Here is a 17,729-nt window from a genome sequence, read left to right on the forward strand (position 1 = left end):
TGCCATAAAATATCAATAAATAATTTTTTCTTTGTTCAACAAATATGTCATGATTGTGGGTCAAGAAATCGTATAAACTTAAAAGGGTCATTGTGATAATTTTACTATATGAGGGGTATTTTGTTAATTTTATATAAGTATCTTTGGCCTATGGCATCATATATTGAGAGAAAAGTTAAATAATGGAGGAACAATTTTTCCATATTTTTTAAGTTAAAAAAGTGTTTTGGTCATTTTAAACAAATAAAAAATAGATCAGGAATATGAGTTCATAGACAGGGAGAGGGGGAGGCTCCCCTAGTTTCAATGACTTGAGACTTGGGCCTAGAGACATCTAAAGCGGGTCAATCCTCCGTTGAAGAAGTCGAACTCAAGGGCAAGACAAGGAGCAACTCGAATCGATTACATATGGTTACAAAGGACAAATCTTCACCAGCCTTCTCAAAAGTGGGTGAGTAAAAAAAAAAAAAACAATCTAGTTAGGTCCCCTAACTCGCTTTACAATCCACTCAAATCCAACATAACAGCCTTCACTCTTCACTCGTGACTCGTGACTCGTGACTCGTCGGAAATGGCATCGGGCCTGTTCAAGGTGGTACTGTGATCACTGGGCCTGCACGGGCTCTTACGGCGCCCAGTTCGAGAGGCACTCCTACAAAGCGCATGCGGTCTTGGCCAATGATTTGTGAAAGTCTTTTCGAAATCATTCCCACCGAAGGAGCTCGATCATCCGGTCGCCGTTCTCGTCCTCGTCAATGGCGGAAAACTTATTCGAAGGGTTACCACCTCCCACTGCTACTTCTCTCCAAGATTCGTTGAAAGTTCCATCGCCGGTTGAAAAGGATCCTACCCCACCACCACCACCACCAGCGCCTGCTCCTGCTCCCGTTCTCAAAAGTTCTCTCAAGCGGGAAAAACCTTCCGAGGCTCCGGTGGACGGTACGATTTCTACTTATATCTTGTCTTCGCTTCATGTTTTGAGTACTGAACTCTCAGGGTTCTAGTATGGAAAAATTTCGGAGCTTTTTTAAAGTCAACTGATCTTGTTTTCTGTATGTTAGGGTTCGAATTGAGCTTTTATTTCGTTTTTTTGGAGTAATTTAAAATTTTAATAGCCCAATTCGTTTTGAGGGTTCGGGTATGAATATGTCGTTTTCATTCCTGCAATTCGAGACATCCCACATATGCAGTGAATTTCGTTTTTTAACGCTTATAGTGTTACTTTCAGGTGTTTCTCTGATTTTTTTTCAGCCGAAGTAAAATATTCCCTCCTTTAAATTGATTGTTGCGGCGCAAAACTTTATTATTTCTTTCTTCTATTTGTATTTATAGTTATATTCCGCATATTATTTCACAGGCGCTCATTGCTGCCATTGCTTTGATTTTTTTCTAATTTTTCCAAAGGTACCCTTCAAGAACCTGCAATTTTTCTTGCAGATAAAGCATCCCCCTACACTCTTCAAAACCACTTGTGTATGCCAAACATTCTGTTGAGATACTTATTATTTGATTTTTACTATTACTCAATATTAGCTGACATTCGTGTCTCTATGTTCATGATCCGTAAAATATCTATGATTCCACAAGGTTTTAGTAAATCCTGTTAGTACCAATGTCTTTCTTATGACTTCTCAGGAGCAGCTGCTGCAGTGCCTCAAAAGCGCTTGAGATTTAAAACAACAGTCGATGCATCAGAACAACAAGTTATAGAAGCTATGCAGAAGATTGCTTCACACATTAAGAATCCCTCTAAGTTTGGAAAAGCATCAAAGCTTGCTTCACAACTCCTCCAGGCTGGTAGTGTTAAGGAAGGAACTAGTGATTACTTCTTTGCAATATTAGAAGCTGCTATGTCATCACCTGATGCTTGCAATGATCCCTCACTTAGAGCAGATTATCAGGCCCTATTCTCCTCAGCCCAAGAAGTTGCTGATGTAAGGATTCGAATTATTTCATTTATTTATCTTCTTTCCTGGAGGTGGGATGAGGTTCTTCCCCTGGGACTCTTATAGTGCACTTTAAAGAGAATCCTTGCTTGAATTACTTCATTATACAATTAAGGCTGCCTGGAATTATGAGTTAAGAAGTCTCCTTCATAGGGGACACATGCTAGAAACTGCATCAGTAATATAGTTGTACCTTCCTGATCTATGACTTTGTGTTCAGAATATTTCAGATAGATCACAATTATTTTTCTTATCCAAATGCTGGGTATTGTTTGATTGGTGATTCCATGATAGACCAATTATAGTGACAGCCTCAAATTCTCGAGGAGACACATAATGCACATAGACAAGCATATCTTCATGATCAACAATCAAATAATTGTTTTTTATTCTTTTATGTGTGATTCAGTGATTATAATTGAATTTTTCTCTCGGCACTATGTAAGTGCTTACTTTTAGAATAAAAAATATCTTATATACACATTATCAACATTCAGTTTCAGCATTATATGTTTTCTGAACAATTTTGTTGTTGTGAACTCTTTAGAGGGTTATTGGGTGAATTCAGATTGGCTTCATAAACTTCTCTTCATTATGGGTAGAAGCAGTCTCCTCACCACTTTTGTTTCTTGCAGTGTCTCACTAAGCATCAGAAAAACCAGTTGGCTGTTTGGGACCTTCGGGCTGTGGTAGCAAATGATCTTTACACTGATGACAGCTTTGTGGTATGTCCCTTTTTTTCTTGTTTTTGCTTTCTGACTGCTAACTTTGGCTTTGATGATGTTTGTTTATGTGAGAATATGATTAATTTGTGGATTAAAGTGGAGTAGAACTTGTATGCCTTGACATGTTTCACTGATCAATTTGACTCACAGACATTCCGTGTTTTCCAAGAATCTCTCTCTAGGGCATTAATGCTAGATATAGGACAGATTCTCAATTATCAATCAGGAAGAAAAAGGGAAATTAAAGAATTATGCCCTGAGAGGCAGAAATTAAGCCATTAACATGCTTCTGTAATTGTACATATTAGACTTGTGTATAAGGTAGAGTTGATGCTCCAGTTAGATGGACATTGCTGGCGACCAGCATTACTTTGTGGAGCATGTAAGAGTGACTCATTTGGCACTAACAACTTTTCTACAGCCAGAAGGTGTTGAAGCTTGACCTAGGTAGCTTCTTATTTATCAAAAAACGGAAGGCAATTGGTTGTGCTTCAGAGTCTTGCCGGTATGCCTGAAACCTGTTTCAAGGCTCTAATGCTGATTTATTTTCAAGTAATTTTTTTTGTCACTTTCAGAATCTAATTACATGCTTTTAATCTTTCTTCAAGAGTTTTATGAGGAGTAAATGTTGGGAATGCTGTGGGTGCTTTTATATCTCGTGAGGAGTACAGTACTTTGGAGTTGAACCTCTTTATATGCTTAATTTGAGTTTTGTGAGTTTTTTAATATGTTATTGTGAATTAATTATTGCATTCTATTCTCTCTAAAAATAAAAAATAAAAAAATCCAGTGTATCGCTAACAACTTATGCTGATTGCCAACTTCACTCTCCTTCATTGGGTTTGGGGATTAATTGTTTATTATAACTACCAATAAATAATAAAACAGTCGACCGTAGGGGATGCTGAAGATGTAGAAAAAAGCCAGATGGATGGAGAAAAAGTATGATGGTACCTATATTCAAGGAAATGCTGAAAACAACAAAAATAACAGTTGATTAAGCCTATGAATTATACCCAATGAATAATAGTAGATGTGGGTTGTCATTTTTTAGAACGATCAGTTTCGTTTGTCTCTTGGCAATCTATTGGAGATAGAACCTGTTTGATTTAGTCATACCGTCATTTAAAAAAAATCAATTTTAAATGGAATGTTAAGGTAACTTGTGGAGAAAAGGCATGCTCATAGTATTAGCCTTTTGTATACTGCAGACATGTTATTGCACAACTTCTCACTTCATTGGTCTTGTGGCCTTCTAGTTTGCAAGAGTGGCTGGGCGGATTAAAGAAGCCATATCCACTCTTCCTGATGCTACTGATGAAGATGACAAGGATGAAGCCACAGCACTGTCTAAAGATGAAGTTCAAACTGCCACCTCAGATTGTCCTACTCAACCTGATAAAAAAGAAGAGTCTGACCCATTTGGTTTAGATTCTCTTCTCCCAGGCAAATTGAGGAAGGATGGAAAGCTGAAAGGAAGAAAAGATGCTGCAGATTCAATTAGAAAGGCAGAGGAAGAAGAAAGTAGGAAATTTCTCAAGTCAAACAGGGAAGCTTTAATATTCTGTTTAGAGATTGCAGCTAGGCGATACAAGGTTCTATGGTACTTTCTCTCTCTCTCTCCCTGATTATACTTAGACTATGTTGAGGTAGTCTGGAAATGGTCTATTTTCTGAAGATTCACAATCCTAGAACATGGGCTGGTAAAATTTTTGACATTTAAAGTCAACATCTTGATTTGATTGTCATTATCTTTAGAATTACTGAGATTTTAGCTTACGCAGAATGCATGTATAGGTTGGTTTGCATTTGTGCTATGTGCTAGAATATACCCAAAATGTCTCCATTTTTCTTTTGGATACTTTCTATGCTTGTATAAGATTAATGGAATGAGTGGTTTGTACGATCCAGGGCTCAGACTGTGGTTGATATCTTAGCAAAACATGCATATGATAACATTGGGAAGTTCACTTCTCAACAAAGACATGCGATTGAGAAGCTATGGGCATCTATCAAGGAACAACATACACGAAGAAAGCAAGGGAAATCCGTAACAGGAAAACTTGATATGAATGCCTTTGAGTGGCTACAGGAGAAATATGCAAATGAGAAGATCAGTATTCGACATGCTGTTGGAGGTAGCGGACAACGTCGTGCAGAACAATGGTTGGGGTAGTCATTTGATTCGGTAAAATGTTGTAACCTGTCTTGTACATTGAAAGATTTTTTTTGTGGTTTAATCAATGACAAAGGAAAAAGTTTCCTCCCATGCTACCAATAATCTCTACATGTACAGGATCCCTCACTAAACTGGTGAAAACGGTTCCTGTCCCTCACTATAATCAGTCTGCCATATATTTTTGAGAGGAGCTTAGTTGCAGCATGGCAATCATCACAAACTCGGAGGTTCTTCATTATCCGAATTGGTGCATTAGGAGCAGTACTAATTAAACCAAAAGCCATGGCTAATTTCTCAGTGTGAAAGCCAATTGCTGTTTCTTTCTCTTCTTCATCAATGTTCAGCAGCACAGCTGATGTATTTACCTCATACCCTGCTTCAATTAGTTTCTTCTGCATTTCTGCTAACTTTTCATCTATTTTCTCAATTTCTGGATGAGATCTATCTCCAATTATAAATTCGTGCAGAACCCCATTCACTTCAATGGAGCTGAGGCCAGGTGGTTTCTTCATACCAGTTTCCTTCATAACTTTTCTAATTTCTCTAACCTCATGCCATCGACTTTCTGCAGCATAGATGTTTGACAATAGTACATTATACCCACAGTGATGTGGTTCCAGCTCAAGAAGCTCCCTTGCTGCTAGTTTTGCTAAACCTAAATTTTTATGAAGCTTACAGGATGCCAATAAAGCTCCCCATACTATAACGTTAGGCTGGATGGGCATGCTTTTAATCATCTCATGAGCCTCGTTTAGCTTTCCCGCTCGACCTAGAAGATCAACCATACACCCATAGTGCTGCACTGTTGGCTCCACTCCAAAATCTTTCACCATCTGATGAAAAATGAGATGCCCTTCTTCTACCAAACCTGCATGGCTGCAAGCATGTAAAACTCCTACAAATGTGATTTCATTAGGCTTCAGCTTCTGTTTCCTCATTTCATGGAAGAGTTCCAAAGCCTGGTTGGCCCGGCCATGCATTGCAAACCCACCCATTATAGCATTCAACATACTTGTGTCTCTGCGTCTTGTACTAACAAATACTTGGTTTGCCCCATCAATCTCTCCACATTTTGCATACATATCGATCAATGCAGTTGCAAGCACGACATCCAAATCAATCCCAATCTTCTCCATTGTTCCATGAACCCATTTGCCCAAATGAAGTGCCCCTGCTTCTGCACACAGTACTAATAGACTGACCATAGTTACTTCGTTCTGCTCGATATTTGAGTTTATCATATGAATAAACAGATTAAAGGCCTCTAGCAGACAATTTGAATGTGCATATCCAGATATCATGGCAGTCCAGGCAGTGACATCCCTCTTCTCCATGCGATCAAATATAGCTCTGGCAATCCTAACTTCACCAGATTTCGAATACATATCCAGTAAAGCTGTGGCTAGCATGGGAGATGCGTCAAATCCGATTTTAAGAGCATAAACATGCAAGAGCTTGCCCAATTCTAGAGCTCCTGCAAACCCACACTCAATGACCCAACTTAAAATTGTGACCTCGTTAGGAGACATGGTCGCTTCCCTCATTCTGACAAAAAGCTCAAGACCATCGACCAGTTCTCCACAGTGAATGTAGCCAGCAATCATGGCAGTCCAGGTTACAACATTTTTGTCAGACATGCGGTCGAAGATCTGCCTTGCCGGGACTGTTCTTCCACACTTCCCATACATGTCTATCAGAGCAGTACAAACACTTACGTTTTCCATTTCAGAGTCGAGCTTCTTTATAACATAACCGTGTACAACTCTGCCCATCTCTAACACTCCCATGTCCGCAAACAGATTAATCATGTTCAGCACGACCGTTTTGTCGAGCTTTACAGCTAAAACACTCATCTCTTTGATAAGATCCAAAGCTTCTCTGAAATATTTGTTCCGCCTGTAGCTCCCTATCATTGTACTCCAGGAGACAACGTCTCTCTGCGTCATTTTGTTGAACACCCTCTCGGCAGAATCTACAGTCTCGCATTCAGAGTACATCTGTATCAAAGAATTCCGTACGAAAACATCCCAATCAAACCCAGCTTTTAACACGAACCCGTGAATCTCTTTCCCTACTTTGATCTTCGATAGCTGGCCGCATGCTTTAAGGATAGACGGAATCGTGAAATTATCAATAAACGCGTCTGCAAGACGAAGGTGAGAGTAAATTCTCAGCGAGTCTCGAGGGCAGTTATTTTTTGTGTAGGAGGTGATGAGGGAATTGAATTGAGCTTCAAGAGTCTGTTGGGGTAGGAGAGGGTCGTCGATAACTGCACAGCAGTGACCAAACTGGGTTCTGATCAAGCGGGCATGGATTTGCTTGGTTTGTTCTAAGGTGATTTGAGAAGGAGAATAGGAGACTAGGCTTGGTTGTTTTGAGGGATTGTTGTTAAATTTGAGACGTGGATTGAGTTTTGAGATGTTTTGAAATGTGAGGGGAAGAGAAGTAATCAGACTGGTTCTATTGGTTGTCATGAGATCCATGGTAACGTGCAGTTGCATTGATCTAATGTTATATGAATCCTGTCCCAAACAAACATCATTATTACTTAGTTCATTAGATTAAGGGGTCAGTGTACAAATTTTCTATCGACCTATTTGACAGGTTTCCTCCTTTATCTCAAATTTCCTACTCAAAACTCAAACTCTAGCTAGATGAGAAATCCCCTAATAAACCAGCGGGGTCTCTCGGGTCCAATTCTTACAAAATTTTAAAAAAATATAAATAAAAAATAAAAATAATTCTAAATATTAATTTGTCAAACCATTTACTAGAATTAAAATTTTTATAATTTTGAGCATAATCAATAATTTCAGGGATTTATTGATTTTTCTTAAAATTATGATTTTGAGTTTAGGATGAGTTTCTTTTGGAGTAAATCATTCCAACTATGTAGAAAATTTAAATTCTCCAAAGTGGCTAGATGCATCACATAAAGTTTTATTGATAATTTCCACTTCAAAAGACTCACATATCTCACACAAAAGTCAGGCCAATTCTTAAGATAAGAATGAAGTGAGAATATGAGATAACCAGGTTAATGGGTTCAAGACCCAATTACCCAATCAAGTGGTCACTCTGCCTTATATGTTATATAAGTAGAATATTATACAATGATGTGACATCAAGTTAGTGCATGGACATGTTCCCATCACCTCATATGTGACCATTTATACATATAAAGGTGTAAGTGAACTACATCAATTTTCACCATTATTGACCCAAACAAAAAATTGAGCACAAAGCTCCAAGACACAATGTCAATATGACACTCACCTTTCAATAATCAACTGCCAAAAGGATGAAACCCATAGAATCAAATAATGCATGCAATAATTGGTGAAAAATTGTTCAGATAGGAAAAACACTAGCAATCTCCCAATTGCTCCAATAAGAACCTAGGAAGACAAATTACAACAACAATACCATTGAAATATTCAAGGAACACTTTTTTAACACCCAATCTCTTAGATAAGGGATCAATAATTATCTCTAGAGAGTTTTTCTTCAAATCACGAGCTAGTTTTCTTTTACACATTTCCCCCGACAAAGTTAAACAATATTCCATCAAAGTGCACTTACTCTCAAATAAAATTGAGTGACCTCGGTCTAATCATGTGCAATTTGTATAATTGAATTCTTCATAAATCCTCTTCCTACATAACTGAACATATTTCTCAAGCCTTAAAGTCGCAAGAAGCACACTTTGTTTTCATCATTCATCTTGATCATCTTGTCAATCAGAGTATTCCTTCACTAAAGGTTAATATGCTAAATAGAGTCTAAGTGTCCACATAAAACCAACTTTATTTATTCAATTAAGCAACCTATTTATGAATATATAACTTATGAGTCAGCTGAATTACTTTATGCCTAGTAACTTAACTATGGTTATATCTCATTCAACCATAATTATCCATAAAATTTAATGACATGATAATTTATAATCTTTAAAGATATAAAACTAATCATTCATGTTAGATTCATTGATATGATATAATGAAATAATTTGGCTCAATTAAAAAATTATTCTAATAAAATATTAATTAAATATTGTAACATTCAAGCATATCCACAAACCATAAAAACATGGTCACTTGAATATTGCTTTAAAATAATATTTAATCAAATAAGATTTCCAAATATTTTCTCGAATTGATTTGAACTCAAAATATATTAATTAAAGTTCTAGTTCTTTACTTGAATCAAAACCTAAGAGATTTGGGTCATAAACAATTATATGTTGGGCATATTAAAATCCTAATTATTCACTTTAACTAAAAGCCCAAAATTTGGTTAAGACATGATTTTCTAGCCCGAACTATATATGTTAATGCAAAACTAATCTCAAAAACAAATCTTTAAGCATATAAATTTTTTATGTTTTATTGAACCAATGATTGAACTAAATTATGCTTTGGGTTAATTTAATTGAATCTCTAATTAATAACCCAAAATTGAATTAATATTTTTTTTGAGTCAAACCAAAACTCCACAATTTTTATTAAAAAGGGACCATTTAAGGGTTGAACCAACATTTTCTGGCCTGGACCTATCTATATACTAACTAAACCAATCTTTAAAGAACATGAACCATATTGTAAAAGACTTGAACTTGGCAACTTATAATATAAATTAATGGGTCTTTAAATGTAAAAACAAAATTGCATAGCATTTGAACCAAATTAATAAGACATGAACTAGGTTTAAAAGACCTAGAACTAGCCTCCTGTTTTTAGTTTAACCAAATATTTAGATCTGGACTGGTTTTATCCAAGTTAACTCCTGAAGAGGATTGATTTGGAGGTTTTCTAATACAACGGCCGAGGTGCCACCGCCATGGTCATTGGCCTCCGACGAATAATCCAAACACCCTATCGGTGACTAGACGTCATCTAACCAATGACAATTACATTTTTATTTATTTAAGCTTGACCATGACATGCCCTCCTGACAATGACATTACTCCGATACCAATTGTTGTCATATTAATTCTGAAAATTTAAGAATTATTAATAATTTTTAATTTACAAAAATAAAATAATTACTTATCGCTTTGCAGAAATTATTCCAATGCTTAAAGTCCACTAACCCTCTTTTGTGATTGCTCTTTGATGACAAGTCTCTCTTCACAAGATGGGGTAGAGTTTAATCAAGGATTACTGTGACCTCCTCAACATGTGCTTATATAGAGTCCAATAACCTATCTACTTTAAACAATATTTATCTTTTATCTCAAACTTTCCGTTCAAAATCAAATTTTAGCTAGATGATGCATCTCCCAATAGCACGAGGCTCAAATTTCCCATAAATTTTTAAATGAAAATATTTGTAAAAAAGAAAATATTTCAAAATAGTTATTTGTCAAACCATTTATGAGAATCAAATATTGATAATTTTGAATATAATCAATAATTTTTTGGGTTTTTAGTTTCTCTCAAGTTACTATTTTACCATTGAAATGAGTTTCTCTTGAAATAAAATCTCCCAATTACGTAAAAATATGAAGTTTCCAAAAGTGGCCAAATGCACCAAAAAATATTTATGTGGTCATTTTCACTCCAAAAGAGTTATATATCTTACACAAAACTCACGATCAATTCCTAAGGCAAAAAAAAGTGAGATCAAAAGGTGATTAGAGTAATGAGCTCGAGGCCCAATTATCCAATTAAGCAGTCACTCGTCCTATATGCTATATAAGAACAATAATATATGGTGTTATAATATCAAGTCAATGCATAGTCCTATGGCTATCACCCTGTATGCGGCCATCTAAACATACAATGGTCTAAGTGAACTGTCACAATTTTCACCATCATCGACCTAGAAGAAATTCTAAGCACAAGCTCTAAGACACAATGTTGATACCACACCCATGTCCCAATGATACCAAAGGGATGTCACAAGCCTTCGATTATAGTGCAAGAGAGCAATAGATATAAATGTCTTTGAGGTATTTTACGTCACTCCGGATTTCTTCGGTCCTCGATCGGGTGATACTCTCTCCCTCTCCTCTGTCTCCTCTATGAGGGCATAAGCCATATATGCAAAACAATTTGGCAAAACACTCATGCACCCTAATTAATTTGATTCCAAGTAACCAGATTTTCTTTAACCCATGAATTGTTCAATCAAACAGAAAAGCTTTCATGATGCCAATGGAGATATCTGCCAAAACTTAAACCCTCTTTCGTTTGACAGAATATGAAAGGCACTTTGGAGAGGATTGTGGGAATGTTTCCCAGGTGAGGTGCACTACCATTCCTCTTTCCAATAATCTTATCAACCAATGATGCTCAATTGTATGTGGGAATGTCCCACAAGACAAAAACTAGTCTGGTCAAGTTCAAACCCAACAAAAGACTCTTTTTTTTTTTTTTATCACTCCATCTCTATGCCATTATCTATCTAACAAGTTATGCACTTTAATGTGGGTCTAGCCATCTTATGTATGAATTGCTTAGCAAATTATACACATAAAATGGGTGCACCTAATGATGGGACTACAACTTAATCTCACAAGCTAGTTAGTCCAACTAGTTTTATCGATACTCATTTGATGTGGGGGTACATCTATTGTGTGCTTCCAATTTGGTCACATATTAGGACATGAACTTACCTAATTATCTAAAATAATAAATTACCTTTTATAGAGGGTCCCCCCCACCTTCCCATCCAAGAACAGGATCACCCACAGAAAGAGAGGAGGGTGGAGGCGCAGGGGTAATAGTCCTATCCGGATATGATAACAAAGCAAGATATGCTTCATCTTCTCAACTTGTTACAACTTTAGCTCTTCCGTCACGCGATGAACCCTGTGCGAAATTCCTTTCTGGTGGTTCTTAACAAGCAAAAAAAACCTCAGAAGTTTCCTGTAACGTAGCGATTCCTACAAGAAAGAGCTCATCATTCATCACAACTCACACACATATGTGACTCACGGACTACGTGGGTCTCTCACATGAGTCTTCTCCTCCTTCCTCTGTCCTGGCCTGCTTCTGCCCATCCCATCCCCCCCCAGCAAAAGCAGACACGGCAACTTTCCCTGCAAAACAACAAAGCGGCCTTAACTAAACAAAGGGAAAAGAAATGCCCCCAGCTTGGCTCTTTAGTAACCAAAACTGCAAAGAAATGCCTATTCAATTCCGCGACAGGACAAATGCCAAAAACTGTTTCCCTAGTGTTTGATTCTCGTTTCTCCCGTTAAAAGATCGTAAAAAGATACAAAGGAAGTTATGAGTTTTGTTGCTACTGCAGTTTCTTGACTGGGTTTGGCTGGACCATTCATCATTTTGACCTGTTAAGAACATTAAACTAGGTTTTGTGCATTGAACACTGCTCAATTCCTTTTTGAACTGAGAATAATTAAGGTCTTTGTTCGTCTTCTGATTAAGCTTTCTTGACTGGAAGTGGGGAGGCAGTCCACCGGCATTAGGGACCACCATGTGAAAAGATTAGGAATCATCCAGACCATTACAGGAACAAACAGATGGTAGCGATCGTGTCGTGTCACTCACCCGTTTCGTTTCTTTTGTTCAACAATTCTAAAAATATCACAGGTTTGATTAAGCTAAAAACGTGATCGGTGACATTTCTTCTGCTTTGCTTCTTCTTCATCCTCATGACCTGTATGCTGATAAACGTATAAAAAAATTAAGAAGAGGGGAAAGAGAACGCTCGGCGTTGTCGGTCAATCGTGGCCGTCGTCGCCCATTGGAAAGGAACATAAGGGTATAGTCACAAAGCGCGGCGTTCGGCGGAGAAAAAGTACTTACAGGAGTCACCAAACTCAAAACTCTATAATTAAATGTAACCCCACGAAGCATAGTCACTAAACAAATACCAAACCCTCCATTCACCATTTACAAATGTTCCCTTGGAACCCAACACAGAAGGTCTCCATGTCTCCCATTCAAACTCCTTTATAGGGACCCAAGCGTGCACCCAAACCCCACCACCCACTCCCCTGGTCTGTCCCTTTCTAGAGCCCCTCTACTACTTCCATACAAGACTCTCAGTTCATTCCATCTCTTCTTCCATGGCAGCAGGAAGTGGAACTGGGTCTGGTGGCACAGGCTCTCCCTGTGGTGCCTGCAAGTTTCTCCGGCGAAAGTGCGCATCGGACTGCATCTTTGCACCCTACTTCTGCTCCGAGCAAGGGCCTGCACGGTTTGCCGCCATACATAAGATTTTCGGAGCTAGTAATGTCTCCAAGATGCTGTTACACGTTCCTCTGCCGGATCGGTGCGAGGCTGTCGTGACCATTGCTTATGAAGCTCAGGCGAGGCTCCGGGATCCCGTTTACGGGTGTGTCGCGCACATCTTCGCGTTACAGCAACAGGTAATTAACTTCAGTTCTTAGAGTGGTTGTGTCAAGGATGGTTTACATCTGTGAGGTTTAGTTAGTTCTTTGATCTTTACTCTAGTGCAGTTTGTAAGAAAAGAAATTTCCAACTGTTTGATATCTTCATATCCTCAATTAACTAAGCTCATTGAGCGGCTTTTGATATGGCAGGAAGCTCAAATTGGAGGCTATGAACTCTAATCTTACTTTCCTTTCTTTCCTTTATCATTTCCTACTATAGAAAACACAACAATTCAAAGATCAAAAGTGGCTTACTTTGGGTTAAGAGTGGTTTGTTTTGTCTAAGCTTTCCTGTGTTGAGAAACTGAAATTTTAATGTGCTTCTCTTTGGTTTTTTTTATTGATAGGTTGCTACTTTACAAGCTCAACTGATGCAAGTAAAAGCACAATTGGCTCGTACTTCAGCTGATTCCCGAATGCAGGAAAACCAAAACCAGTGGCCAGGAAATGCAATGGGGCTTCAGCATCAGTCTTACCCTTACATGCATTCGATGTCACCGCAAAGCTCTCTCGATTCCATCGACAACAGTGTTAGTAACATGGTGGCACAAGATGCAGTGCCTTTCAGGGAGGAGATCCCACAGTGCAAGAGAAGGTCTTCACACAATGACTTGGGAGAACTTCAGGCCTTGGCTCTCAGGATGATGAGAAACTAAGCTTAGTGAAAGGATTAATGGGGGCATCGTGTAAATACAAAGAGTGTCAAAGAAACTAATGTGTAACCATAAAGCCTAGTTAGCCACTTTTATTGCAAGAGACAGGCTTCTTATTCTCTTTGATGATGAAAGGCCTATTTGTCATCTGTGTGCTGGTAACCTAAGCACTTGCTAAGGAAGAAAAAAAAAGTTAATATTGGGTTCTGGAAATAAGACTTCCCTCTCCTTGAATTCTTCTGTGAAACATTTCATGGGTGTGATTCAAATTGCAGAACGATCTTATCAAGAGTTGCTTCCACTGATCAATTCTGGTGATGTAGTTAGTTTTATAGTCTCTTTCTTCTTGGGTTATTGGCCATGTTCCGTGCCCTTAGATGAGTCTGAAACTGAAAGTCCATTAAAAAAATTTTCTGATGTTAACAGCTCTAGATTGATGTGTAAAATATCCTTCTCTTGATCTTTCTTGTTTGTTAGTGCTATAAAATACAAAAATGAGAGTCAATTATTGTGTAACTTCAAGAACAAGTTAATAAGTGATATAATGAGGTCTAAAGTCTTGCAGAAAGCAAGTTAGAGAGGCAATTATTGTGGAAGAAAGCTCTTCTAGTACTGAGCAACAGGTGAAGTTTAAGGTAAAATATGACATATCCGGAGTTGATTTCATTGCAGACAAGCTCTTTTTTTTGTTAGAGAAGTGATGGGTTGGTTTGAACTAAAGGAATGGTTAAAATAAGAACAAATGGTTTCACTTTTGGGACCCAACTTAGTGGGAGGAGATTAAGAATTGGTGCCAATTATTTTGTTCAGCTAATCCACCTTACACAAAGTTTCTACAGCATCATTATGCTCTTCCATGCATGCAATTGGTTGGACAAAATGTTCCTCTTCATGGGAGCAGAAGGACAATATCAAGGTATTAGTTTTGCACCTCTCTCTCTCTCTCTCTCCCTCCCTCTCTCTCCCTCTCTCCCCCTCCTCTCTCTCTCTCTGTTGCTCATGAGTGGAAAAGGAGCTCAATGATAAGAACAATTGAGGTTTGTCTGGTTGGCCATGTGCACTTGGATGATAAAGGCTAGGGATTTCAGTCATCTTTAATCTTAAAAGCACACTTTAACTTGCTTCACAACATGGTTTCTTCTTATGCATAGTTCTTTTAGTTTCTTTGTCCCCATTGCATGAAAAAGCATTCTATGATTTAAATCTTTCTTAGTAGATTGTGAACTAGAAGGCAACATCAAAGGCCAATTTTTTCATTTATTTTTTATTTTGAAGAAAATACTTAATATAAATTTTTCCATGAAAACAACAAGAGCATGTAGGGCCTGTTTGGAACCCACAAAAAATAAAATAAAAGGGGAGAGAGAATTATTTTCTATTGTTTGACAGCAGAGAATCGTTGAGAGAAAAGAAAAAAAAAAGATAAAATCACTTTTTCCCATAGTTAATAAAATTTCTCTAACAAAATGATGAACTTTGGGGAGAAAAAAAAAACTTGAGAGAAAATTTTAAAATTTAATAATTTTTTTTTATTTTCCACTTATATCCAAACAAGAAAAACTATATTTCTCTTCTGCTTTCTCTCTCATTTTCCATGGGCATCAAAACAAGAGAAAAAAAAACCCTCTTTTCTTTTCTCTTTCTCTTTCTTTTATTTTCTCTCCACTTTCTATATTCCAAACACACCCTAAGGCTGACCTTAGCATAGCTGAAATAAACGTATGAAAAATAATAATTTTTATTTACTTTAAAAATATTCAAATATGCCATAGTTCCAAATGTGACCGAGTAGATCACATATCTTCGAATATCGTAAAATTCTGAATAAGGCCACCATAATATCATTAAAATTTTTAAAATTACAATTAAATCTAAACACAAAAAATAAGAAAATTAGTTTGATTTCCATCAATTTTCCTAATTATCTTCTTTCTAATTAGCAAGAAAATTAAATTATCATCAACTCAACTAATCTATAAGTAAAAAAAAAAATACATTGCATAGAATATTAGTACTTAGTCCTCATGGAACATTTGCTTACATCAATAAGCATAACAGCAATTTTTTAATGCTTTTATTTCCCATTGGGTTCAGATTTCTAAGAAGGCAGTGTCCAGGGCCTAAGGGTTCGAATCTCCACCCAACTTATATATATTTTAGTGTCAACTACTATTGACCTTCCATGCTTTGGAGTGTGGGCAGTTTGAATATTTGCCACTCGTGCGTCACAAACCTGCGTTACAATTTATATTCAAATCCAAATCCCCACCTTCATACATGATATGAAAATTAAATCTAAAACCTATCAAGTGGGTATTTTTTCTACATCAAAATCTAGAGAGAGAAATGAAGAAGATGGAAGTTGAATGTTTAATAAAAAAGATGGGGAATAAGCCGAGTGATTATTTTATAAAGATCGTTCGGAAGTGTAAAAAATATCGCTTGTAGAAGAAATCTTGTTTGTCGATTCGCCCATCTCTTTCTCTTTCTCTTTCTCTTTCTTTTTGTGTTCATTATGTTCAACTCTTTGAAATACCTTTATTATATTTATCTATTTTATTTTAAATATAAATTATTTTAAAAAATAAATATTTTAAAAGTATTCTTTAGAAAATGATCAAACTCTTCTCTTTGGAGAGAAAAGGGAGGAGAGAAAGCCCCTTGCTTCTATCTCTAGAAAATAGGTAAAGAGAGGAGGATTTTCTTTCTTAAAAGTAATTTTTTTATAAAATTAAAATATTAGAAATAGAAATTTTGAACTCAATACGATATTTCTTTGATTTCTATCGACGTTTTCTATTTCTTAGAAAGTTTAATCAAAGATAAATTATAATTTATGTTTACTTCCTCTAAATCACTTAATTACCTTAATTTTTCATTAGATTTGAATTGTAAGGCTTGATTAGAAATTGAACCATCAAACAACATTGTATAAAAATGCAATATCTAATAGAATCATAATTGAAAATTAATTACCTAAACTGTAGAAAACCCTAATGGAGAGGATATTATATCTCCTCTATGATGTGGGTTTTGGAAGAACTAAGGAGACCCTATAGTCTACTTCATATGTTTAGTTGGTGGTTGGCCAATAGTTACCTGAAGCTCTTTAAAGGGTGAAAATTTCAATTTTATATAAACCCATTTTCATAATTAAATTGAACCCTCTTCTAAATTTTGACTTGATATGTTTAGAACTTCATTGAAAATTGATTTGAAGCTTTATAAAAAAATTAATTTATATGTTTCCTTAAAATAAGATCTAGTTAATGAAAATATGTTATTAAAATTAACTCTTAATGGGTTATTTGAGAGAATTATAATTTTAAAACATGACTTTTAGATAGGTCATAAATCATTAGAGTAACCTTATAGTAACTGATGCATTATAAGCATCGATTAGGTTTGGTTTGGTGAAATTGGTCTGGTTCTTATCATAACAAGCTATGTAACTATTAACAAGGACTTGTTGGGTTTTGGTGTCAAATCAAAACTGAACCTTAATGGGTTTAGGTATATAAAACCATACCTAACCCATTAAAATTTTGGTTAAGCCATAGTACTGGGTTAGGTCAATTTTGGTACCTAACCCCTCTTCCCATTTGTGTTTTGTATTTTGTTTCTTGTTCTCATTTATTCTTTTAGTAAGTAAGCCCTAATGGTCTGAACACTGGGTGAGACTTGGGCTGCCACTCAATGCATGAGGGTTTTCTACCGGAAGGCCTCAAATTTGAGTCTCCCCTAAATTGGGTATGATTAGATATAAGCTTATTGTAGTACATACACACACAAAAAAGGTTAATTACAAGTCCTTATGTAAAACAAAAAATGGTCACTTTAAATGTATGGATTAGACATTTT

General features: G+C 36.5%; 3 protein-coding genes across 4 annotated transcripts; 2 read left to right on the top strand and 1 right to left on the bottom strand.

Moving 5' to 3' along the window:
- The first annotated feature begins 707 nt into the window (after nt 1-707).
- Nucleotides 708-5,054, top strand: LOC137944034 (uncharacterized). 2 transcript variants are annotated; one of them, XM_068789526.1, is made up of 6 exons: nt 708-939; nt 1,636-1,934; nt 2,582-2,671; nt 3,931-4,274; nt 4,583-4,859; nt 4,968-5,054. In XM_068789526.1, exons 1-5 carry the CDS (start codon nt 756-758, stop codon nt 4,845-4,847), a joined length of 1,182 nt encoding a protein of 393 aa, XP_068645627.1. In that variant the 5' UTR covers nt 708-755; the 3' UTR covers nt 4,848-4,859; nt 4,968-5,054. The 2 variants fall into 2 exon arrangements, with proteins under 2 accessions (XP_068645627.1, XP_068645626.1); XM_068789525.1 differs by lacking the exon at nt 4,968-5,054 and having other exon boundaries at nt 4,583-4,937.
- LOC137944033 (pentatricopeptide repeat-containing protein At3g26782, mitochondrial-like) lies at nt 4,943-7,333 on the bottom strand. The gene has a single exon (XM_068789524.1). The coding sequence runs from the start codon at nt 7,331-7,333 to the stop codon at nt 4,943-4,945; it is 2,391 nt and encodes a 796-aa protein (XP_068645625.1).
- A 5,555-nt stretch (nt 7,334-12,888) lies between these two features.
- Nucleotides 12,889-13,871, top strand: LOC137944562 (LOB domain-containing protein 16-like). Its single transcript, XM_068790243.1, has 2 exons — nt 12,889-13,191; nt 13,563-13,871. Exons 1-2 carry the CDS (start codon nt 12,889-12,891, stop codon nt 13,869-13,871), a joined length of 612 nt encoding a protein of 203 aa, XP_068646344.1.
- Nucleotides 13,872-17,729: the final 3,858 nt, after the last annotated feature.

This window comes from Aristolochia californica, unplaced genomic scaffold (genome assembly GCF_029961685.1).
Source record: "Aristolochia californica isolate CCGP_79_NKW_82.1479 unplaced genomic scaffold, dmAriCali1.0.hap1 SCAF_11, whole genome shotgun sequence".
Lineage (NCBI taxonomy): Eukaryota > Viridiplantae > Streptophyta > Magnoliopsida > Piperales > Aristolochiaceae > Aristolochia > Aristolochia californica.

Excerpts from the sequence above, each read along its gene's own strand:
- LOC137944034 (XM_068789526.1), top strand. The coding sequence starts at position 756 with ATGGCGGAAAACTTATTCGAAGGGTTACCACCTCCCACTGCTACTTCT. Across the intron at positions 940-1,635 it reads TTCCGAGGCTCCGGTGGACG|GAGCAGCTGCTGCAGTGCCT; the intron begins GTACGATTTCTA and ends ATGACTTCTCAG. Across the intron at positions 2,672-3,930 it reads ACACTGATGACAGCTTTGTG|TTTGCAAGAGTGGCTGGGCG; the intron begins GTATGTCCCTTT and ends GTGGCCTTCTAG.
- LOC137944033 (XM_068789524.1), bottom strand. The coding sequence starts at position 7,333 with ATGGATCTCATGACAACCAATAGAACCAGTCTGATTACTTCTCTTCCC.
- LOC137944562 (XM_068790243.1), top strand. The coding sequence starts at position 12,889 with ATGGCAGCAGGAAGTGGAACTGGGTCTGGTGGCACAGGCTCTCCCTGT. Across the intron at positions 13,192-13,562 it reads TCTTCGCGTTACAGCAACAG|GTTGCTACTTTACAAGCTCA; the intron begins GTAATTAACTTC and ends TTTTATTGATAG.